Here is a 26,501-nt window from a genome sequence, read left to right as displayed (position 1 = left end):
GGATGCTTGCTTAAGTGTTACTTGTAATGTACTATCTGCTCACTTGTATGTTGATTTGTAAATGAATTACCTCTGTCAGTGTTTAAGTTTGCTGGTGTTCATTCTGTTTTAGTGTTTTAGGGGTATTTATTGTTTGATTAAAGTGTCTGACTTTATGGTTCTTAAAGGGGGGGTTTGTTTATTTTATCCCTGCTATCATGCACTGCTAGTTTACTGGTAACTGCATCTGTGTTGTGCACTATGTGTAACAGTGACAGAAGAGATGGCTCATCTGTGCGAGGCTCTCTGAGGACCCATGGCCTCCAGCAGCTGTATTGAGTTTTGACTGTGTTATCTGAATTCAGGACTGACAGCTGCAGCAGTGGCAGAGGCCATGAAACTTCAGAAGATGAAACTGATGGCGATGAACAGCCTGCATGGGGTGGGCAGCCAGAATGGAACGGAGTCCGAGAACGAAGAGCTGAACTCCAGTGCAGGTGAGAGCCCACAAGTATGCTTCAGGTCCACCTCGGGCTGCTCCCATTCACCCATACACATCAACAATTTAGCTTTTATTGGCTCATAGAGATGAGCAGGTCCTGCTTCTGGGCTGGACCCTTTAGAGACTTTAGGAAACTCTGGGGTCTCTTTGACAGAAACAAAAACAGGATCAGCAGCTCATTCAAAAGTGGGAGAAGTCTGAGCACTAAATTATCAATGACAAATCCAAGGTAATTAGTTCTGGCTGTGTTTCTCTAGTCTATAGATGCATTTTTGTGGCTAATAGCTTCACTAATGGCCCAGTCTGGCTGCCAGGCAGCTAATGATGTGCTTCAGGACAAAGGGGCTGTGTTGGACAGCATAGTTTATTGATAGATTGCACTTGCTATTTCTGGAAACATTTATGGTCATATTTATGTTCACACAACCAACTGGTGGTTATGATGGTGTCTTTGCCCATAGCTTGGTTCTGTCTAATTGGTTTATCATATGTCTATGTAATGTCCTCCACTGATGGAATGGTGGATCTTACTGAAACAATGCTTCCTTTGTACCCATAAAATGCAATGTAGGAGGAGAGGAAGGAAATGGTGTTAAAGAGGAAATGAACACAGCATAATGGGTTGGGGTGCTAATCCACTGCCTCTGATAATCAAGCTATTAAGCATGTATGATGATGGTGATGATGATGATGATGATGATGGTGACACTGATAAGGCAGAGCAGAGTGAGAACATTACTGTACTCTTCTGAGAGCCAGCATGTGTGAGGAACTGTGATATGGGATGAACTTGCCTTTAGTAATGAGCTTAAACTTCTATTGCAACAATGCAGTGCTGGCCTCCATTTTACCTTTACATTAAACTCCATGGGGTGGTTAAAAAGCTCCTCAGTGACTGGGCCCCGGAGATGGATGAGATCCACTCGGAGTTCCTCAAGGCTCTGGATGTTGCAGGGCTGTCCTGGTTGATCTGCAGCATCGCGTGGACATCGGGGCGGGTGCCCCTGGATTGGCAGACCGGGGTGGTGGTCCCCCTCTTCAAGAAGGGGGACCGGAGGGTGTTCCAACTATAGGGGGATCACACTCCTCAGCCTTCCTGGTAAGGTCTATGCAGGGGTGCTGGAGAGGAGGGTCCGCCAGATTGTCGAACCTCGGATTCAGGAGGAGCAGTGTGGTTTTTGCCCTGGCCATGGAACAGTGGACCAGCTCTATACTCTCAGCAGCGTCCTGGAGGGTGTGTGGGAGTTTGCCCAACCAGTCTACATGTGTTTTGTGGACTTGGAGAAGGCATTCAACTGCATCCCTCGGGGAGTCCTGTGGGGAGTGCTCCGGGAGTATGGGGTGCCGGGCTGCCTTATAAGGGCTGTTCGGTCCCTGTATGACCGGTGTCAGAGCTTGGGCCGTATTGTCAGCAGTAAGTCGGACTCGTTTCTGGTGAGGGTTGGACTGTGCCAGGGCTGCCCTTTGTCACTGATTATGTTCATAACTTTTATAGACAGAATTTCTAGGCGTTAAGGGTGTCCGGTTTGGTGACCTCAGGATTACGTCTCTGCTTTTTGCAGATGATGTGGTTCTGTTGGCCTCATCAGACCGTGACCTTCTGCTCTCACTGGAGCAGTTCGCAGCCGAGTGTGAAGCGGCTGGGATGAAAATCAGCACCTCTAAATCCGAGACCATAGTCCTCAGCCGGAAAAGGGTGGAGTGTTCTCTCTGGGACGGGGAGGGACTCCTTCCCCAAATGGAGGAGTTTAAATATCTTACGGTCTTGTTCACGAGTGAGGGAAGAATGGAGCGAGAGATCAACAGGTAGATCGGTGTGGCATCATCAGTCACGCGGGCGCTGCATCGGTCTGTCATGGTGAAGAAAGAGCTGAGCCAAAAGGCAAAGCTCTCGATTTACTAGTCGATCTACGTTCCTACCCACACCTATGGTCATGAGCTATGGGTAGTGACTGAAAGAACGAGGTCGCGAATACAAGCGGCCGAAATGAGTTTTCTCCACAGGGTGGCTGGGCTCTCCCTTAGAGTGAGAAACTTGGTCATTCGGGAGGGACTCAGAGTAGAGCCGCTGCTCCTCCGCAACGAGAGGAGCCAGATGAGGTGGCTTGGGCATCTGGTCAGGATGCCTCCTGGATGCCTCCCTGGTGAGGTGTTCCGGGCATGTCCCACTGGGAGGAGGCCCCGTGGAAGGCCAAGGACACGCTGGAGAGACTATGTCTCCTGGCTGGCCTGGGAACGCCTCGGGATTCCCCACGAGGAGCTAGACAAAGTGGCCAAGGAGAGGAAAATCTGGGTTTCCCTGCTTAGACGGCTACGCCCACGACCCAACCCGAATAACTGGTATATGATGGATGGATGGATGGATGGATTGATTAAACTCCATCAAAAAAGGAGCCAGCTGGATGGAAGGCAGAGAACTGAAGCAAACAACAAAGCAGAAAGAGCAGAAAGAGACCTGTATCAAAGTATCACAACGTGAAGGACAAAGGACTTTGTGGCAGGCATCAGTTGAAAAAAAGGGACCAAAACAGGAGCAGGGAAACAAACAGGACTGTGAGGGGTCAAAATGAAAAGACTAACTCTAGGATGGGCACAGGCAACAGGAGGACTGATGTTAATGACCGGATTGAGGATGACGAATCAAACAGGTCTGTAAGACTAACAAGGGGCTAAAAAGAGACATCTGGGAGTGATTTCCACATGAGGGTTATGAACAAGATGCAAGAGAAGAGAGGTAAACAAGTTAAACAACTGGTTTGGGTCATGACAGGGAGGAGACAGGTGAGGATGTCTAACATATGCCATTCTTTTAATTTCTAATTGTATTGTTTGGCCAGTATATTATTGTAGTTTTCCCTCATTTACATTAAATTAATTTATTTTTATTTGATTGCATGCATCTACATTTTACTTTTTCTTGGAATGCTTATTGGCTTTCCACAAGTTCTTCCCAAATGAGCTTGATGGGCCAAATGGCCTCCTCTCGTTTGTAAATTTCTTATGTTCTTATGTTCACACCCTCGAATCTTTCATGTTGTCTAAATATTTTAGAACCAGCATGCAGTACTGCATTTTGGCCACTAACTGAAATTGTTCTGAATACATTCCAGTCAGTGATGCGCGGGTTGACCCGAAATGAGCGGGTGCCCGCGGTCACCCGCGGTCACCACCGGTCACCCGCGGTTACGAGTCATCCAAAAATATTTTTAATGATATTCGGGTCGCGGTCGGTCGGGTCGTTTGAAATAAAGATGCCAATTAAACCTTTGTAATTTATATAGTATTAGACACAATTTTCTATGAAATACATAAGCCTACACTTTATTGGCTAAATTACTGGCGCGAAGATGACGCACAAGCTCAGTCTGCATGTAGAGATGGAGGCGGCAAGAAAAAAGGTAAAGACTGGGGAGTGGAAGCTCCGCAAATACACAAACAGAAAGAGCAAAGTGTGGGAGACATTTGCCGAAATAATGAAAGATGATGACCATAAAAATTCTTCTGTTTTAGGCCACCAACAGCACCTTATTGCCCTTTTAAGCCCAAGTTAGGCTTACTGTAGGCTACCTGATTTAGGTTCCTGTGTTAGTTTTATGAATATATTTGTGTAGGCTAAACAATGCAGCCTATTTTATTTATACAAATGCATATTTTGCGTTTATCTTGTATTAGGCTACTTTTTTTTTTTTTTAACCAAGTGGCACTTTTTAGCCCACGAAGTTTACTGTGTGTTTCAGTTTTCAGTTTTACTTTCATGGGTATTTGTGAACATTTATTTATGGATATTGTAGCCTCAGTCTTTGGTTTAGCCTACCTGTTTTTGTTCGTTTAAAATGCGTTAATAAAGACTTTATTAACATATTCTATGCCTGTATTTTGTGCTTGTGAGAGCATCAATTGGGCATCCACGTCGCGAAATAGCCTAAGCCTACTAATACAAGTAGGTAATCCTTATTTACCTTTTGAATGTTGAGCGTTATTAATTGTTGAATAAATGCTGATGCGGGACAAAATTCCCGATTTCCCAACACGTTGAACCATGCCAGTGAATCATTTTAATAGGTTACTTTTAAACGCATATAGCTCAGTAATGTCAGTTTTATGTATTTTCTGAGAGGGGGTGGGATTTTGTTGGGAAAGTCGGGGGAGAGACGCACACTTCGATTAGACTGGATAAACACATGCAGCATCTTAATTAAGAAAATGAAATGAAATAAATGAATAAATCAAGCCTTTATTACATAACACTAGGCTATAAAAAAAATGCGGGTCAGGAAGCGGGTCGGGTACAATATATATATTTTTTTTTTTTGCGGTCCGAGTTGCGGGCGGGTTATTGAAAACGTTGGTCGGGTTCGGGTTGCTTATACATTGACCCGCGCATCACTGATTCCAGTGTCACACATGCCTATATCAACATTGCTGAGCTGAGCTATGTAACTGAGGGAGAGTGTGTACTTCAGGCACTGCCATGAAGCAGGAGACATTTATGGGGTGGAGGGGGGGTCTGTAAACAAGATGGAAGATATGATATTATTCTTAACTGGAGTGTACCAGGGACTTCAGGTTGAACTGGAATATTTTCTGATGAGGTCTTGCATACTGTCCTTACTTATGTGCTCTCTCTCCCTTTCAGTCACTTCTTCCATTCCTCCTTTCCTCTGCCATGTCACTAATTTTGAGAAAACAGCTGGCAGGCCTGGCTTTCTTCTCTTTCTTTCAGTCCATTTCTGCCCCCCCCCCTACTCTCTCTGATCTAGAATTTATTTGTGTTTGGGTTTCTCCTATGCTAGGACTGTTGGACATCAGAATCTATTCAGTAAAATAATTTATTATTATTTCTTCCCAAATGTAGGCCTGCAACTGTATGAGGAACTCACCAGAGTAGAAAGGCTTTGTTTCTGGTTGTTATCACTTCAGAAATATATGATTATCAATTATAACTAATTATAACTAATTAGTAATTGCTCTTACTGAACTGCTTCCTTTTTATTATGGAACTTTTGCTTTTATTTTGTGAAGAAATATGTGAAGAAGCAGTTATGAAACGTGGTTCCTGCACTTTCTGTACTTTGTGACGTGAAGATAAAATGAATATAACTCTTTGGATATGAAGCCTTCAGTGAAACCTATTCACAAGAGCAAAAACTGTGACATGTAAGACTTGTGTCAGACCACAGAGGAAGACTAACTAATCACCTAAGCAAGAACTCCTCCTAATGAGAGGCTTGTCCCCAGTTATATCACAACAAAAGAGCCAGCAGGTAGTTTTTTTGAAGAGGCACCTTCAGTGATGAGTCCTGGTGTGTTATTCGGGACTCTCAGGAAATCTTGTGGCCGAGGACATGGAGTTGCCAGGGGCGTATCCAAGCACGTCCTTCTGTCTATGTTTCTGGGGGCAGCCGGTAGATCAGTGATTAAGGGTACAGCCTTGGAACCCAAAGGTTCCCAGCTATGACCCTGCTGTTGCACCTACATCTACTTCACTTCAATTGCTCCAGTAAAATATCCAGCTGTATAAACTTGTACAAATTGTAAGCTTCTTTAGGTAAAATTATTAAAAGTCTCTTGAATGTCCTCTTGGTATATTTTGCCGATATAAACTTCTGGATTGCCAGTTCGTGCCTGCTTATATAAAACTGAGTGCATCTTTGCTTATTTTTTTGTCATTAATATTTAAGTAGTCACTGCACCGGAGTTAATAATAATAATAATAATAATAATATTAATAATATAAACAATAATGTCATTCTGTTCACACTGGTGTGCCTCTGCATATGTTAAAGGCTGTCTTCTCCTCAGGTCTTTATCCACTCTCTGGATGAGACTGTCCTAATACCTAAATCTTACACTGGTACAGAGAAGTGAGATATTTAAGACTCACATATCTACATGGACAGTAGCTCTGTAACTCTGTATTTCCACTTTGGTAATATACCTACCTGGGAGTATGTTAACTGTGCCCACTTACCACTCTCAAGCATGTCCTATGCAGTTTTGTTCAAACCAGTGAGCATTTCTTGCAATGGGAGTCCTTTGACCAGGTTTTCCAATCTAACTTACAGCAGGGAGTTAGGGCTTTTGCTGTAAAGTGTTATGTGCTGTGTGAGATTCTTATTTGGCTAAACATGCAGGGGAGAGGGAACTTATGAAGGTCCCTTTAAGGTTGTATCACGTTACCTCAGTGTGAGGCACCACATGGGTGTCAAAATCTGTTTTCACAATCCTTTTCCCTTTCTTGCTCTTCTGAATGTCGGGCAGGTGGTAGCGACTCCATGGGGGTGAACCCTTGGTGAGAATCACACCATGATCTCTCACACGTAGGGCAGCCATTTTAAAAATGTATTTATTTGTTCTTGCCCACTTCAGCAGTAATATCCCAAGGTCACTGAGAGAAGCTGAAGGCTGGCTGGGCTGCACAGTCACCTGCACGCTCATGCTGGTCCTCAGTCTGACACCTGTCGTACAAAACGCACATTCATCAGCCTCCACTCTGCACTGACTTCCCACCTGTGGGGCTTCCAAGCTTGAGCTCGTTTGTGCTTTTGACACCTATATATGAACTCCGCTGCCCTCTGGTCCACACAAACCCCTGCAAGGTGTCATTCAGTGTCCCAGTCAGCTCAAGGTCACTAAGACCTCAGGCTGTTTGTTTAAATTAGTTTCTCTGAGTATTCAGTCATTTTAAGGCATTCATTTCTGTCCTTTACCACTTTAACTGCAGTGCCTGTTGAGGATGGGGATGGCCATTTCTTCAAAAGGCATGATTTGGTTTCACAGAGAAATGTATTTTTCAACCTGTTTTACACCCATCGTGGTATTTACATCCTCTGCAGCAAAAACTCCTCCACAAATGTTAAAAAGGTGCACTGCAGGAACAGTAGTGATAGGCACACAAGAATGCTCTCAAAGTTAATCTCATACACACCATAACAGCGGTGGCTCTGCAGAAGTGCACGGAAGTGACTGCCTCGATAACAAAGGAGCCATTGTAACTCTGTGACTGACAAAACTGCAGTTCTAGGAAAGACAGATAATCAGTGATGGGCCTCCTGAAACAGTCTTTGAGCAAGTAATATAATTACCAGGAAATCCCCAGCCATCTCCAGGAAGCAGCCGCTGGCCTACTGGGCTCTCTTTCTTCACTTCTCTACTGATACTTGCATGTCACACATTATCACTCCTGTATAGATATATCATTAGTGCTTGCTCAAGTTCTTCAACCACACTAGTGTCATTTTTATTGTTATTTAATCTACAATGAAACGGATCTCATCTTCACAGTTTAAAATTTTTCCTGCCGAGCAATAAAAATGTCCCTGAGGGTCATTTTCTGTTTCCTTTAGTGGGTCTATTTGCGCCAGAATTCTTTTAGTAGAATTCGCATGATCACTGTCCAATGGGTTGTTATTACAGGGTGCTATACGTTTTCAAGTCTGATATCTGATTCCTTGTGCATCTCTTTGGTGATTTTGTCTTGAATGAAATATTATTTTTCAGCTTATTTCATCCCAAGAAGCCATGCTTGTTGTCCTGGTATGGCTTTACTACATCCTTGGTCTACATCTATGTCATTTACATATCCATCCATCCATTCATCCATCCATCCATCCATGTTCTATACTGCTTATCCATTACAGAGTCTCAGTTTACCTGGAGTCTATCACAGGAAGTACAGGGCATGAGACACACACTGGATGGGATGTTAGCCCATTACAGGACATTCACTCACATAACCCAGGGTTCTTATGGTCATGAAAATCCTGCAAAAATCATGGAATTAAGAAATCACGTTTTACAGACTTGGAAAATTTATGGAAAATAAAAAATATCAGAAAGTTTTGGAAAAGTCATGGGATTTTTGGGAACTACGTTGGGCCAGGAAATGAGGGAAAATACGTCTCAACTTGGCATTTTCCCCCTCTATAAGTATCGACACAGCACTTCCTACGGAGCACTAACTAAAATATGCATTTTAAAGAACCCGTGGTGACACATTTTTATACCGCGTCAACATGGTACAAATGTATATGTTAAAAACAACAACAACAAATTTATTTTTGTATAGCGCATTATCACAACATTACATTGTCCCAAAGCGCTTTACAGCATCCCCACCCAAAGCCCCCAGTGAGTAAGCCATAGGCGACAGTGGCAAGGAAAAACTCCCCAGAAGGAAGAAACCTTGGGAGGGACCAGACTCAAAGGGGGAGCCCATCCTCCAGGGGCCGGCAGGGAGAGTCAAATACAGTTAAATCTGAAACACAAACGGGGAGCAGGGGGGAGATGACAAGCTGGTGCCACCACTCCCTCCAATCGCCAGACAGCCATGTGATACCACCACATAAGTTGCAGGATTCCCTTGGTATATATGGCAAGATGCAAAATTAAAGTAGTGATTCACCGGGTTATCCTAAATATGTTTACCCATTTTGATGGTAAAGTAATAGCCCTAAAACATTAAAACTGGTTCCTTTTCTGTTATCCTTGGGGGGGGGGGGGGTAGCGATCAGCTGACAGAGCAGCTGTCAAACCCCATCAGAGTCAGCTGATTGAATGGTCAGAATGATGTCCCCGGTCTTGAATGGGATAAGAGGGAAGAAGAGCGCTAAATTAGAGGGGGGTAAAACAGGGAGTCTATGTGGGACCTGTTAAAGAAAAACTCCTATAAACATCTTTGCAAAGAATATGAAAGTGCACGAACTTACCGGAGCCACAGGACTCAACCATCCAGAGCCGTGTTAAGCCGGTGAGACGGTTTTTTTTTTATTTTCATTTTTGTGGAACTTTTTTCATCCGTTGAAGGCTTCGCTTTCTTTTTTCTTTTGGATTTTTTGCAGAGCACGGGATCTACTTGTATACGGTTTATCTGGACTGGTTTTGTGGTTTTTTTCTTGTATTTTTTGTCACGGAGTTTTCTCTGGATTTGATTTGTTTTTTTTTCTTTTCACTGCTTCTCTGCGTTTGTGAAGGTCATGGGTTGTGCTGTGAAAGCGCATCGAGAGCGTGCACGGATACTGGATACTGCATGCGTGTGCGCGCTCGTATGAGACTTTGGGTCTGAGAGACAGTCGTGTGCTGGTGGAAAGTGGAGTATTTGGGTTTGGGGAGAAATATATCTGTTGGAAAACTGTTACCCGTTTGTTTATTGGTGTTTTCTCTTTGGTCATTTTAAAAGCTATCACTGTTTACTATTCAATCGTTCCCGTTTATTTATGGTGATAATTCATAGTGGATTGTTACATATGGTGGCCCGTATGGGGATGTTTGATGGTATATGATAGTGTTTCTACAAAATTGTATCTGTTATTGGGGAAATGTCTGCAACACAGCGGGTCGATGTTTTTGATTCAACCCCTAGTCCTAGACCAGTAGTGGGGAACCCCGACTTCACTGCTGGGCCTTTTGTTACAAGGAGAAATACAACTGGAGAAATAACATCTTTATTGAGCTCACTGTTTCTTGATGATGACATTGAAAATCCTGATGGTGAAAATGTTGTGCCTATTAACTTTGGTAATACTATTGTAAATGATGGTGATGATATTGAAGATGATAATGATGATAATGATGATGTTGAGGGTGGGAATGAACTGGAAGATAGTCACACAGACCCCGAAAACAGTGATGAGGGAGATGATATTTCTCAGGCTGGGCAATCTGATTATAATGTCCTAACCGACAATGTTACCTCTTTTAAAGAGCAAGTTATCAAACTGGAAACAGATTTTAGAGATTCTGTGACCAGTTCTATAAATAGGGAGGTAGGGTTTAGAGAGCATGTAGAGGGTAGATTGGACATCTTAGAAAAGTGGTTAAAGGGGAGTATTGAGAAGCTGGAAAGGGACATATATAACTGTTTCTTACGTAGGGATGCACAATGGAAAAAACAGATCCATAAGCTAAGGTCTACCAGTACACCCTTAGTACAAAGAACAGTTGCTGTCTCCACTGACATTAGTTCCCTATCTTCCCCTGCTATACTGTCTAGTCGGCCAGGAGCATCCCCCTACTACTCTAAGCCACCTGTTCGGCTGGAGTTTCCGACCTTTGACCCCACCAGTGAGTCTTCTGATGCCATCCATTTCATTGAGCAGTGTGAGAATTTCCTAGAGCTAAGACCCCTCACCAACCATGAGCTCCTAGGTGCACTGTCAACAGTCTTAAAAGGACCAGCCCTCAGTTGGTGGAAGGCCACAAAAAACCAAGTCCTTGACTGGGCATCCTTTAAAGAAGCATTTATGATTGCCTTTCTTTCCACTGACTACATTAGTGAAATTGAAGAAAAGCTAAGAGCCATGGTTCAAAAACCAGACCAGTGCCTTAGGGACTTCGCCTATGATTATCAGGCCCTCTGTCTAAAGTGGAAGCGTGATATGCCAGAGATGGAGATAGTCAGGCACATACTCAACAACATCAACCCCAAAGTGGCTGGCTGTCTACGTGGTACTGTAGATACAGTAACACAGCTGGTGAAGGTGGGCTCCATGGTGGAGAAAGATTGGGCTGGCTCCAAGGAGTATTGGCAGAAGGTCCAGGCAAGCTCTGATAAACAGGGGAGAAAGGCTGCAGACAAGAAGCTGCCCCACCGTGGGGTTGCAGAGGTCAGTGTGGTTCAACATCGATCCTGCAAGAGGAAAGAACAGAGTCTCCTATTGGTTCCCATCAACATCAGAGGTCACCAAGAGGAGGCAGTAGTGGACACGGGAAGTACCTTTACTTTGATGAGGGAAAGCCTGTGGATGCAGCTGGCTCAACCAGAAGAAATTTTCCATCTTGCAGAGAGACAGAGGTTTGTCATGGCAGATGGTACGGTACACCCGGCCCTGGGCAAGAAAAACATTGGCCTGGACTGGCATGGCCGACAGTGCCATGTAGAAGTCCATGTTATGGAAAACCGCCATCTTGCCTTCCCGTTGATTCTAGGACTAGACTTCCTGTCCCAGTCGGGGGCCGTTCTCATCCTGTATAGGAACACCTATGGAATAAAGACTGATAAGGGCTGCATTTATTTCTCCTTCTTGCCGAAGACCGACAACACCCGGGGTAATCAAGCTCCCAAACTCACCTCTCAACCCCAAGTGCATCTCTACTATGCTCTACTGCCTGGTGAGCTACCTCTTTGTGGGGTTTCCACTCCCGCCTCGGATACCTTGACAGCCTATGACGCAGATTGGTCTGAGGGGCTCCAGCAGTTAATGTGGGACTGGCCTTCTATCACCTCTGGGGTACTGGGGAAGACAACAGTGGAGAAACACACCATCTTCCTCCAAGATGAGGTCCCAGTTCGGTCCAAGGCATATCGGGTGTCTCCTCTGAAAAAGAGAATTATAGAGGAGCACGTTGAGAAGATGATGAAGGATGACATCATTGAACCATCCCAGTCAGCATGGTCCTCCCCTGTGGTCCTTGTGAATAAACCTGACGGATCCTTTCGGTTCTGTGTAGACTACAGGAGAGTGAATGCCAAGACCTTGCCAGATGCATATCTAATGCCGATCATTCATGACATCCTTGAATCTCTGGAAGGCGCCTCCTGGTTCAGCTCATTGGATTTGCAGTCCGGATACTGGCAGGTCACCATGGCTGAAGAGAGTAAGCCGAAGACTGCATTTATTACTACCCTGGGTCTCTTCCAGTTTAAATGTATGCCGTTTGGCCTTCGTAATGCCGCTGCCTCTTTCCAACGGTTGATGGAAAGGGTCTTGGCAGAGGTGAGAGGAAAAATATGTTTCGTCTACATTGATGACATAATCGTCTATTCTCATTCACGTGACCAACATCTCTCTGATCTGGCAGTTGTGTTTCAGAAACTGAAGGCAGCCAACCTCAGCCTGAACATGAAGTGTCATTTCTTCAAGCGTGAGCTGAAATTTCTAGGCCACATTGTTTCATGTAGAGGCGTGGAGGTGGATCCTGTGAAGACCCAGGCTGTGACGGATTTCCCTGTGCCACAAGACGTCAAGGCCTTACAACGCTTCCTGGGACTTGCGGGCTGGTACCACAAGTTCATTCCACGATTTGCCGACCTGGCCGCTCCTCTGAACCATTTGAAGAGGAAGGGATTGGAGTGGAACTGGACTAGCGAGTGTCAGGCCAGTATGGATGCCTTAAAGGAGGTTCTGAAGAGTCCGCCAGTACTTGCTCAGCCCAATCTAACTTTACCATTTCAAATATACACAGATGCTAGCGAAGTGGGTCTTGGTGCCATCCTCTCTCAGGACACACCCGAAGGCGAGCTGGTGATAGCTTATGCCTCCAGGGGGCTCCGAGGTCCTGAGCGGAATTACTCAACCTCCGAAAAAGAGTGTCTGGCAGCGGTCTTGTCCGGATCCTCCGTGAAGAGATCTTCACCCGTTGGGGGGTGCCACAGTACCTGGTGTCAGACAGAGGATCTCAGTTTACTTCTACCCTCCTGAATGGACTCTGCAAGACATGGGGGGTAGTTCAAAAGCTCACCACCAGCTATCACCCACAAACAAATCTTACAGAACGGATTAACCGGACTGTGAAAACTATGATTGCATCCTTTGTAGGACAGCATCATAACACCTGGGACCAGTGGCTTCCGGAGTTCCGCTTTGCTGTGAATACGGCTCAACAGGAGACCACCGGAAGGACGCCTGCAGAGCTTGCTCTTGGTAGGAATCTGAAGGGCCCTCTGGAGAGGCTTATTCACAAACCACCATCCCCTGGTGAACCGGCAGCCTACAATGTGGTGGAAAGACAGCAGAATATGGCGGAGGAGGTTAGAAGGAGAGTAGGAATGCACCAGGCCAGACAAGCTAGGTATTATAATACCCGCCGTAAAGATGCGCACTTTAGGACGGGAGACGTAGTCTGGGTCAGGACACATCCAATCTCCAAAGCCACTGAAAAGTTCTCTGCCAAGCTAGCGCCTAGGTGGGAAGGGCCAGCAACAATTATTAAAAAATTAGGGCCAATAAATTATAAGGTCAAATGGAGTAACCCACCTGACAAACAGGATACAGTAAATGTGGTAAATATTAAAAAGTATTTTGGTATCTAACTGTAGAAGCCTCTGGCTGGGGGGAGGGTCTATGTGATACCACCACATAAGTTGCAGGATTCCCTTGGTATATATGGCAAGATGCAAAATTAAAGTAGTGATTCACCGGGTTATCCTAAATATGTTTACCCATTTTGATGGTAAAGTAATAGCCCTAAAACATTAAAACTGGTTCCTTTTCTGTTATCCTTGGGGGGGGGGGGGTAGCGATCAGCTGACAGAGCAGCTGTCAAACCCCATCAGAGTCAGTTGATTGAATGGTCAGAATGACGTCCCCGGTTTTGAATGGGATAAAAGAGGGAAGAAGAGCGCTAAATTATAGGGGGGTAAAACAGGGAGTCTATGGGGGACCTGTTAAAGAAAAACTCCTGTAAACATCTTTGCAAAGAATATGAAAGTGCACGAATTTACCGGAGCCACAGGACTCAACCATCCAGAGCCGTGTTAAGCCGGTGAGACGGTTTTTTTTTTATTTTCATTTTTGTGGGACTTTTTTCATCCGTTGAAGGCTTCGCTTTCTTTTTTCTTTTGGATTTTTTGCAGAGCACGGGATCTACTTGTATACGGTTTATCTGGACTGGTTTTGTGGTTTTTTTCTTGTATTTTTTGTCACGGAGTTTTCTCTGGATTTGATTTGTTTTCTTTTTCTTTTCGCTGCGTTTGTGAAGGTCATGGGTTGTGCTGTGAAAGCGCATCGAGAGTGCGCACGGATACTGGATACTGCATGTGTGTGCGCGCTCGTATGAGACTTTGGGTCTGAGAGACAGTCGTGTGCTGGTGGAAAGTGGAGTATTTGGGTTTGGGGAGAAATATATCTGTTGGAAAACTGTTACCCGTTTGTTTATTGGTGTTTTCTCTTTGGTCATTTTAAAAGCTATCACTGTTTACTGTTCAATCATTCCCGTTTATTTATGGTGATAATTCATAGCGGATTGTTACAGCCAGAAGGCAGGGAGCGGGTCATACAAGGAAGATGACACAGGCAGAACGGCGAGCTGGATGCACGGTCGTCATTGGTAGTGGCGACGTCACATGTTGCAGGGTGTGCTGGACATCTTGATAGATTGAGGGCTCCAGGCAGCACCCCCCAGGAGAAGGTGGTGGAAATAAATGCAATTAGTCAAAGTAAGGGAGACTATAGGCAGTGCTAAAAGTTAGATGAGTGCAATATGAAGTGCAATGCTCCGGCAGATATGGCTATGGCAGCATAAGTAGGAGGGAGAGGCAGGTGGGAATGCAGGCATGGGGAGTCCCTGAAATGTCAGCACTCCAATCCCACAAGCAATTGTGAAGCTAGAGTGACAGCACTGTCAATACAGTTTATCCAAAGCCAATGGCACCGATCCCCACCCAGCTCTACAACTCACACTATAGGTTTAACTGGGAGTGAAAAGCTAGCTAGAGCTAGAACTAGTGTCCCTATAAGCTAAACTAAATAGGTGTGTTTTTAGTCTAGACTTGAATATTGAAAGTGAGCCTGAAACCCGCACATCCGGTGGAAGACCGTTCCACAGCTGAGGAGCTCTATAGGAGAAAGCTCTGCAGCCTGCCGTAGATCTTTCTACCCTAGGTATTAACAGATATCCTGCACCTTGAGATCGAAGCAAGCGTGGGGGATTGTATGTGGTCAGCAGCTTGCCAAGCTTCATAAGATGCTCTCACTTCATGATGCAGAAAAATTTATACATGCCTTCCTAACTACCAGACTAGACTTCTGTAATGCCCTCCTTTCTGGTTGCCCGTCTGGTTCCTTAAATAAACTTCAGCTGGTACAAAATGCGGCAGCCAGAGTTCTCACAAACACTAAAAAATTTGATCACATCACACCAGTCTTATCCTCCCTTCATTGGTTACCAGTTAAGTCCCGGATTGACTATAAAATACTGCTGTTAACCTATAAAGCACTGAATGGCCTTGCACCAGACTACCTTAATAATAGAATTAAAGGAATATTCTATTCTATTCTATTATTAAGGTAGTCTGGTGCAAGGCCATTCAGTGCTTTATAGGTTAACAGCAGTATTTTATAGTCAATCCGGGACTTAACTGGTAACCAATGAAGGGAGGATAAGACTGGTGTGATGTGATCAAATTTTTTAGTGTTTGTGAGAACTCTGGCTGCCGCATTTTGTACCAGCTGAAATTTATTTAAGGAACCAGACGGGCAACCAGAAAGGAGGGCATTACAGAAGTCTAGTCTGGTAGTTAGGAAGGCATGTATTAATTTTTCTGCATCATGAAGTGAGAGCATCTTATGAAGCTTGGCTATGTTTCGTAGATGATAAAACGCAGTTCTAGTAATACTTCTTATGTGAGCATCAAAACATATATCTGAATCTACTAGAAGACCAAGATTTCTAACCACTGTGTTAGGTTGTGTAGGAAGGCCAATAATGCTGAGGTGGTGAAACTTATTTCTTGCAACCTTGGGACCAATCACCAGTACTTCTGTTTTTTTCTGTGTTTAACATTAGAAAATTTTTTGCCATCCAGCACCGAATATCTATCAGACAATCTTCTAACCGAGATAGGAATGATGTATCATCAGGGTTGACAGATATATATAACTGTGTATCATCTGCATAACAATGAAACCCAACACCATGTTTTCTAATAATGTTACCAAGCGGTAGCATGTATAGGGTAAACAGTAGTGGGCCCAGTACTGATCCCTGTGGGACACCGTATGTGACTTTGGTGACCTTGGATGATTCGTTGTTCACATGTGCATACTGATAGCGATCAGTTAAATATGAACGGAACCAAGAGAGTGCTGTCCCTGTAATGCCAACTATACCTTCTAACCGGTCCAAGAGGATATTATGGTCCACAGTATCAAATGCTGCAGTTAAATCTAGTAATACCAACAGCGATATCAAGCCACGGTCAGAAGCCATAAGTAAATCATTCATTACTTTGACTAGAGCAGTTTCTGTGCTATGGTTTGGTCTAAAGCCAGACTGATATAATTCATTAGTATTATTTTTTTGTAGGAAAGAAGACAACTGACGAACTACAACCTTTTCCATGATCTTTGAAATGAAAGGCAGATTTGAGATTGGTCTATAGTTTCCTAAAACACTAGGTTCAAGATTTGGTTTCTTTAGAACGGGTCTAATAGCAGCCAATTTAAAAGGTTTAGGAACATATCCAAGCTTAAACTCTTCTCTTAACACATTTAACAGGGTATTGCTAATCTGTGGTGCGATTTCCTTGAAAAATTTTGTAGGAATTGGGTCTATGAGGCTTGTAGAGGATTTACAGGAGGAAATTAAGCTCAGGAGTTCTGGGTGTTTTATAGGAATGAAAGATTCAAAAGTCTCATTATTGATAGGCTTAAGACTAGCAGGAGTCTGGCACTCATAGGTAGCTAAGGACGTGCACTGGATGGTCTGTCTAATCTTAGTTATTTTACCATTAAAGAATGTAATAAAGTCATTACTCTTAAGAGATTGTGGGACTTGCGAGTTTAATGGAGAATTCTGTGTTAACCTAGCCACGGATTCAAATAGAAATTTTGGATTGTTTTTGTTCCCGTCTATTAATCTGGAGAGATACACAGACCTAGCAGTCACTAGTGCTTGTCTGTATTTAGACAGGCTCTCTTTCCATGCAGATTTGAAAACTTCTAGTTTAGTTGAGCGCCATTTGCGCTCTAGCTTGCGTGATGCCTGTTTGAGTTCACGTGTATGATCAGAGTACCAGGGGGCAGGTTTCTTATCTCTATGCTTTATCTTCTTAAGTGGAGCTACAAGATCTAGTGTGCTACGAAGGGATTTATCCATGTTTGCAGTCGCCTGTTCAAGTTCATTTATACACGATGCTTCAGATGTAAGGCTGAAGGACTGTGGAAGTTGTTTCATAAATGTTGTTGTAGTTAGTGAGGCAATGGAACGTCTGACTCTGTACTTTGGAGCTGCGGTCAACGGGAGGCTATACTGGATTTCAAATGTTAACAAGTAATGATCAGAGAGCAGGGGACTCTGAGGCATAATAGATACATGTTCCACCAAGATGCCATGACTAATAATCAAATCAAGGGTATGGTTACAGGCATGAGTAGGCCCAACTACATTCTGACATACACCTAGAGAGTCAAGAATAGCTGTAAACGCTATTTTTAAAGGATCACTATCTTTCTCCATATGAATGTTAAAATCACCCACAATAACAGCTTTGTCAGTACTGACCACCAGGTTAGTTAAAAAATCAGCAAACTCCTTAAGAAAATTACTGTACGGCCCAGGTGGTCTATAAACAATAACAATGGTGATTTGGGGTGAAGAGCAAGAAAGAGATGAGCCAGCAAGACTAAGAACAAGAGTTTCAAATGTGCTGAAACTCAAACCACATTTCTCAGTCACTCCTAGGCTGGATTGAAAAATTGCAGCAACAACACCACCTTTGCGATTTGGTCGAGGGTTATGCTTGTAACTGTATTCAGCTGGAGTAGATTCATTCAGTGCCATGAATTCATTTGGTTTAAGCCAGGTCTCCGTGAGGCATATGGCATCAAGACTAAAATCAGTAATTATTTCATTTATTAATAGTGCCTTAGGAGCCAGTGATCTTACATTCATAAGTCCAAGTTTAAGTTTAAGCCCTGCATCACAGCTGTTTTCTAACGGATTCATTGTAATTTTTATTAAGTTATTATGGCACACACTACGGTGGAATCGGCTTCCATGATTAAAAACGCGGGGAACAGACACAGTCTCAATTAAATGAACCCTAGGTGACGACTCTAGGCGACTAGCAGGCGGTCGGTTATGCCGGTTTGCCTGCCGCCTGGGCTTGGCTCTAGTTAGTCAGCAATTTGTCTGGAGACTATGAGCTATGCTTTTAGACAAGAGGTCAGCACCAGCCAGCGAGGGGTGAATACAGTCCCTCTTCAAAAGCCCAGGCCTACCCCAGAACATCCACCATTTATCGGGCACCATTCCGACAGCCAGCGATGTAGCGACGATAATCTGCTGTACATTTCATCGCCACGTCTAGCAGGGATGGGGCCAGAGCACGTTACTGACACACACATCTTCTTCGCAAGGTTGCACACCTCTATAAAATTTGATTTCGTGATCTCCGATTGCCTCAATCGGACATCATTAGTGCCGACGTGGATAATAATCTTAGAGTATTTACGTTTACTTTTAGCTAGCACTTTTAAGTTTGCCGAGATGTCGGTCGCTCTGGCACCAGGGACACAATTAACTATGGTCGCTGGAGTCGCTACTCTCACGTTTCTTAGAATAGAGTCGCCTATTACTAGAGCACTTTCAACAGGTGTCTCAGCGGGAGTTTCACTGAGTGGGGAGAACCTGTTGGAAACGAGAATGGGCGAATGGTGCCGGTGTGGATTTTGGTTGGATTTACGACTATGCCGCCGGGTCATCACCCACTCGCCTTGCTGCGTAGGCTCTGCTGCCGGAGCGGGGGGAGACTGAATACCTATGGCGGACATATCCGGAGCTGCTAACACTGAATCAATGAAACTCTCTGTTTCCTGAATGTCCCGTAACGTCCGGATACGTCCCTCTAAAACTACAATCTTCTCCGTCAGTCTAGCAACTAACTGACACTTCTCACAGGTAAACGTACCACTAATAAGCGGAGAAGAATAACTAAACATACTGCACTCAGAACACGGAACAGGAGACATGATGTTGTACTTACGTGAAACGGTAAGTTCTACAGCTGGAAGCACCTTTTTGATTGAATGGAGATCGTGGGTCGGTGCTTGCGAAGGTGATTAATCTGTAGGGGTTTGGAGAATTATCAGAAGACTATTAAGCTTGTAAGGATTTTTAATTTTTTTTTCCGATGACTTTATTTATAATAATTCTAATTATTATTTAGGTGATATCTATAGTTTTAAAGTTTGCGCGGTAGCAACCAGTTTCGCTCACGCAGGAAACAGCGGAAATGACGTCACAAAGCCAAAGTGATGGTACATTTGGTATTGTATTTGTTGTACAATCTTGTTTACGTATTTCCCATATTTCCCAGTCCATCATATATTATAGTGCCTTTTTTACACCTTCTGCTACGCTGAATTTTTACAACCCACTAACTTTTGGGCTTCAAAATAATCCCTGGTGATTATTATAACAATGTGGCATCATGTAGCCCTACCATCAGCCCTTTCTTGCACTCTCCTTTGGAGTTTACACAAACATACATTTGGGTGTACATTTGTTCCATGATTGTATAATGACAAAGTTGAATTGAACCAAATACAAATATTCAAGACTACATTTCCCAGAAATCTAAGCATTTCCGGTGACACAGGCAAATGATGTACTCAATCATTTCCTGTTATGTTGCAAGAGTGAGATACCTAACATACACGGATGGGTGTTATATTATATACACACCTGTCTATCCCACTGAGCCATTAAAAGGCCTTTCAGTACTAAACATTTCTCATTCAAGGGCGAAGGGTTCAGTTTATAACTCATCATTATTGATTGCTGTATTGTGTTTCTTGTGCTGTATTCTTTTACCACGTGAAACATTTCGGCTTTAATCATAGCCACTCATACACTAAGTTTGTAAAAATTTCAATGAAGAGGTTCACTCTTTTGTCTTGCATGCTGAATAATATGTCTAAAGTGAAATAAAAGGTAGCAATAGGTGTAAATTCATCATTAAATTATATTTATGTATGTCATTATAATTAACATACATGCAATATATGCATTATAAATGTGACACAAAACAACGCAATAATGTTATCTTGAAGTGTGCCCAACAGTATAGAAAGTTTGAAGTTGTAAAATTAGATGGTATGAACAAAAAAGTTAACATTTAATATATAAAATAAACACTACCACAAGCTCATTTTCAGCTAGAATTCCATGCTGGGGGTGTTCCACGAAGCAGGATTAAGGAAAAGTCTGACTTATTTCGACAAGTCTGGCTCATTTAAGTGGGAGTTCCGTTCCATCAATGTCTCTTAAATGCATCCCAGCTGAGCTACCATGGTAACTTGAGTGAACAAGTCTGCTCCGAACCAGGGGTGCGTTTCCCAAAATCATAGTTGCAAACTATGTTAGCAACTTGTGTGGTTCGAACTATGTAAGTACGACGCAGGTGTTTCCCAAAACCATAGGTCAAACGAAAAGTTCGCAAACACTTTTGTTAAGTTGTGTAGTTCGAACTACAGCTCTTGAGCTGTAGTTAGAAAATTAGTTTCAGATAAATACGTCAGCGATAGTGGAAAATGCAGTCTAAGAAAGGTAGTCACCGTGTAAGTAAGGTGGAAATATTAAATAATCTTCCTATACAAACATATATAATGTCAATGCTTTGCAAATGTAGGTGTAATAGTACTTTTTATGTACTTTTCTATTCATGAGTATAGTTGTTTACCCACCTTGTTTGTGCTTTATGGTAGAATTCATTACATAGATAAATAAAGGGTTGCACGATTATGACATCAAGTAACCACATCAAGTAATATTACGATATTTATAAAACCAAAAAGAAGATGAAGTTACCTGAAATAAAGTACTGTATTGCCAATATATCCTATCTAACAATAGAGTGTGTCTAGTAAGTTGGTGTTGTCATGAGTTGTGTCAACAGACGCAAAGCAGTGCTAATAAGTGTGATATGATTATTACGCACGCGCACATCGTGAAAACGATGCTGAAACGATGTATCATTCAGCGATTATGTACACAAACAGTATTAAAAAAGAAGGGAGAAGCGAATAGGCCAAAAACATGGGCAAATTAACAGCTAAAAATAACGAATAGCTTCACAATCATTGAGAGCTTGCCCTGCATTATGAAAAAAAGATAAAAAAAAAAAAGCTTAGATGCGAGCCCATGACTGTGTAAGTGAGATACCTAACATACACGGATGGGTGTTATATTATATGCACACCTGTCTATCCCACTGAGCCATTAAAAGACTATATAAAAAATTATCAGGAGTTTATGAGTGCTTATAGTGGGATTAAAATAAAACGTAATTATAAATGGAGCTGATGTCACTAATACATAATAGTTCTTATATTTGGTCCTTCTACAAGAAGCATCATACAAGTATATTATTGAATATTATTTTTGTTATATGACTCACAATAAATTACCGGTAATAATGTAATAACGGCACAACTGTCGTATTTAGAAATAATATTACTAAGTTTGTGAGTTTTTGCAGGTGACCTGCTGTAAAAGTTAGACCAATATTAGAAAGTTTGCTGCTCTGGGCCCCGGACTGGATGGGCCTGGGCCCCCCGCCCTGGGTGGATTTCGGGGAACGGGGTGCTTATGGGGGTCAGCGGGGGAGCTGGCTCCAGAGGGGGGGTATTTTGCCCCCCCCCCCCCCCCGATCCTTTCCTCCCCATCCATAAATGCTTCCCTCCTCCCGCTCCATCACACCAACACACATATAGGGCTTTGAGGTGCAGGTGCGTCGCTGGGATGCAGGGGAGGTATTCCTCCTCTGTCCCCTCGTGACCACCTGTATCTCAATCATACACCGCAACTTAGACACTCTCATTATCATGACACATACATTTAGGGCCTTGGGGGTGGGCACACGGAATGGCGTCCAGAGGGCGGTCTGTTCACTCAGCCTTACCTCTGGTGCCAGTGCCCACTTCTCAATTTTAAGTTGCACATAGACACTGAGGGTTCTGGGGAGGGACCAAGCTGACACCAGCTGTTGATTGCCAGAGGGTGGTTAGCACCATGCCCTTCCCCTGTTTTAAAGCACTTTAGAACAACACGCGCCAACACCACATCTGAGTGGGCGGAGGGAGGCATGGGGTCTTTTCACATCCCCGTTCTCTGTTTGCCATCTGGAGCCGGGGGCTGAGAAGAGCTGGCCGTCCGGTCGGGGTCTTGGCTGGTGGCCTTCTTGGCTGCTGCGGGGTCCAGGGTGGTCTTGTCCCCACGCCAGAGGTTCTGGTGACGGATTGCCCCTCTGGGGGTGGTGGAGTATAGAGTATATATGGGTAGTGTGAGTGTGTGTACGACGTTCATTTCTGTGTGTCTCCATGTTGGGCGAATGGGAGCCTGTGTGCTCGCCGCCACGGCCCCCTGGGGCTCTTGCGATGTGGCTGCTGGATGGTCCCCCTCCGGAGCGCTCCTCTGCCCTTTTCTGGGTGGGGGCTGCAATTGTCCCTGCGGTGGTCCTCCTGGGGTTCCCGTGCCTTGGGGGGCCTCTGGATGTCTGGGGCCCGGGTCTCCTCCGTGTCGGCTTCATGTCCTGGGTGGGCGGGGCTGTGGCTCCCCACACACACTACTAGACATTTATATGGAGAAACCTTATGAACACCAGCGCGCTGACACACACAGGTGCTCACGGACACACACTGTCTTGATCGGCTGTTGCTTCTGGGCATGTGTCGTAATGCTGGTTGTGTGTGCTGTTCAACAACATTTAATGTTTGATGGTCATTGTGATTAGTACAGATGTTGTATGTTGTCTTTCTCTCTTCAGCAGACATGGATGCAGATTATCTGTTTTATTTTTTTCTTTTCTCTTTTTTTTGTTTTTTTTCTCTCCTCTCTCTCCCTCTCTCTTTCCTCCTTCTTCTCCTTTGTTTCCCCCCTTCTCTCTCCCTCTCCTTCTCGTGAGGAAGTAAATAAAAATTAAAAAATAAAATAAAAATAAATAAATAAATACAAATAAAGTAGTCCTCCGCAGAGGGGGGGTTGTGGAGGGAATATTTAAAAAAAAAAGAAAGTTTGTTAGTTTTGCACACGACTCGCCGTGAGTCAGACTAATCATCGCTGGAACCATTGTAGATTGAACTATGGTAGTTTGAACTCACATGGTTCAAACTACTATGGTACGACTGCTTTGGGAAACAGCCGTACTTCGGATGTTGGTTAATTTGAACTACCATATTACGATGCATCATTAATCCTAATATGCATCATTTTTTGGGAAACGCACACCCCAAGTTAACTGTCTCGCTTAGTTGAGCATTGTCTCAAAGGACGTCCGACGTTTGGGAACAGGTTCCCAAATGAAAGTTCAGCCGGATGAAATTCTGTGCTCTCACTACTCACGTCATGTAATCTGTAGAATTATGTGTCACAATATTTCACATTATCTGATTGAATTATTTTGTTAACCTGTAAGGTGTAATGTAAAAATATGACATCTCCCGTTATATTTGATTTTACATGTGCGAGTTTATTACCGACAGTGCGTTTCTCTGTTTTCGTTTGAGTTAGCGGGAAAGTAAGTGTTGTATATATGTTAGTGCTGTCAATCGATAAAAAAAAATTAACTAATTAATCGCACAATTTTTTGCAATTAATCGCGATTAATCACAATTAAAAGACTGAAACTTTTTGGATATGTAAATGTAAATACTTAATGTAAACTCAAGACAATGAAACTATTTAAATTCAAATATGACTGTTTATTGGAATTTTTGTTTAACTCTTTCACTGTCGCCGCCTAGTGGTTCGGATGCATACGTCCGAATTTTCAATAACAAAAAAAAATGACGTTCAATAAAAGAAACAAATGTATCAAATCAACCAAAAACGGCTTGTTACACTACAAAAAACCTTTCAGATAATATCTGTAGAAAGTTGCGCAATTTTTGTGCCATGGTTTTTTTGTAACAAGTAAAAATTAAATGACCATGGTAGCCATCTTTAAACGGGTCGAGTGTCAGGAAGTAAAATATAAGTGTTAATAAAATGAAAACTAAGCACTTCAAACTATTTCTTTCACGGCCAATACTTCATAAACCGTCACAGTATTAAGACAAAACACGCATTTTTCCATAAATATGACTGTAATGCTCTCAAATAGCTTGCTCACTCATCGCGGAAAAATGTCAGTCGGCATTCTGTACATTCGTGCAATGTTTTTTATCTTCGGAGTTTTAGAAGAAAACCAATGAATAAAATGACAAAGTTACCCTCGTTTGAAAGCTTGATCTCTTATGTACATAAATCAATCACTGTAATCCTTCATTGTCAAGTATTTTTTCAGATATATGCTCTGCTTCCCTGCTAGCACATTATTTTTTATGCACTGAACCTTTGCCCATGGTTATGTTTCACCATAATAAACTTTTTACATGAACATCAAATTACAGTGTCATTTGCTTCATCCAATAGAGGTGTGTCTAATGTTTGCAAAATGGTATGGGATGTGCTGATTGGGCATTGTTTTTCGCGCTGGGGACATGAATGCGCAACTTATTCTCTGCAGGTGCATTATTTGTGGGAGTGTCTCGAGTACGCATTGCGCATGTAGTCTCCGTGAGTTTACCCAGTTAATTTCGGACAACAACATTTTTGACTGAAGAAAAATGGCTTGGATGACTTTCACTGTTGAGAAAGCACAGAAGATGATTTTGAAGAGTGGTTCGGGGGAAGAAAGTGTCGCTTTTATCCATTGATTCGATGGAGGAGGACGCTTTTTTGCGCGGAGAGGATGCAACGCTCGACATAAGTACATTTATTTACAGTTTACATTTTACTCTTTTATTCTATAGATTTTTATAATTCCGTGATTCAGCAAATTACAATTAACATTTGCTTTGGTAACACTTGTATTGTGGTACATTGGGAAAAGTTCCGCATCGCCTTTGTCAAGCTTTGAAGTGTGCAAAGTAATGCAGCGCTTTTGGCTTTCACTTGGGCAAAGTTACGCGGGGCTTTGTTTGGGCAAAGTTATGCGGGGCACTTGTCGGCCTTGTTTGAGCAAAGTTATGTACAGTACTTGTCGGCTTTGTTTGGGCAACATTATGTACGGTACTTGTCGGCTTTGTTTGGGCAAAGTTATGTGGGGCACTTGTCGGCTTTGTTTGAGCAAAGTTTTATCCACAGAACCATCCAGCAGAGTTTTATACTGAAACTTTCCGTCTAAAAGTCCTTCCTTGGTGTTATCCATACTTCTTTGCACGTTGAACACACGTCGGCCACAACAGGAAATAAAAAAAACTGCAACCGCGTTAATTGCGTTAATTTTTTTTAGCTCGTTAAATATTTCAAATTAATCGCATGCGTTAACGCGCTAATTTTGACAGCACTAATATATGTACAGTCAAACCTCGGATTGCGAGTAACTTGGTTTGCGAGTGTTTTGTAAGACGAGCAAAATTTTAAAATAAATTTTAACTTGATAAACGAGCAAGGACTTGCAAAACGAGTACAGTGATTCCCCTCTATATCGCGGTTCAGCTATCACGCCCCCGCTATATCGCAGATTTTTCCCTGACGTGTCTCAGTTCCCTGCATATTGCGTACCGTGCTTGTGATCAGATTGTCTTTGTGGCTCCAAAACATCCTGCATCTTCTAAGCCTTCTGGTAGTAGTGAGCCTAAGTGCCAGAGGAAGACCTTGACCATTCAGGAGTAGGTAAAACTCCTGGATGTGCTTTGGGAGGGAAAGCATTACGCGGCTTGAATGAATGGACGGCACGCTACATCAAGTAGGATGAAAAGAATATATGAGCCATATATGTTTTTATTTTTATATATTCCATTACATATACAGAGAGAGAGATGTGTGTGTGTGTACTGTATATATGTTGTTTTAATAAGTTTACATGTGTTTAAAGTATGTGGGAGGGGTATTTTAAGGCTTAAACTATTAAAAAATGTTTATTTATATGGTCTTTCTATATCGCGGATTTTCACCTATTGCTGATGGGTCTGGAACGCATCTTCCGTGATAGGCGGGGATCACTGTATTATGTATACGCTTTGTCTGCCTAGCGTTACATGATCACAGCTGAGCCGATGGTTCTTCTCTCCCACTCGCTGCAGGATTGCGGGTAATCGTCTCCCATGCTCGGTCTCAGTCGGCGTCCCTCACTCCTATAGTCAAAATTTAGTAGAAAAGCACCACCCGAATAAGGGTGTAGCAGTGCAAGCGATGAATCTGTTTAATGACAATGCGATGTCACATTTCCGCGAACTCAAAGTCGCACAAAAAGAAATAGATTCCAGTGAGCCAACAGATAGCAGTGATTCCGTTAGTTATAGTGAAAGACGTCGTA

The 26,501-nt window shown here is 43.1% G+C and overlaps 1 protein-coding gene across 4 annotated transcripts in view; it reads left to right on the top strand.

The window, feature by feature from the left end:
* LOC111835855 (dachshund homolog 2-like) overlaps window positions 1–26,501 on the top strand; it is a 155,613-nt gene that overhangs the window by 86,111 nt on the left and 43,001 nt on the right. For all 4 annotated transcript variants that reach the window (XM_023796570.2, XM_023796569.2, XM_072717127.1 and 1 more), the window contains exon 3: window positions 345–476. In XM_023796570.2, the coding sequence (XP_023652338.2) occupies window positions 345–476 (132 nt within the window). The remainder of the gene's footprint in view (window positions 1–344; window positions 477–26,501) is intronic.

Source organism: Paramormyrops kingsleyae, chromosome 10 (assembly GCF_048594095.1).
Source record: "Paramormyrops kingsleyae isolate MSU_618 chromosome 10, PKINGS_0.4, whole genome shotgun sequence".
In the NCBI taxonomy this organism is placed as follows: Eukaryota; Metazoa; Chordata; class Actinopteri; order Osteoglossiformes; family Mormyridae; genus Paramormyrops; species Paramormyrops kingsleyae.
This window is presented reverse-complemented; position numbering and strand designations above follow the sequence as displayed.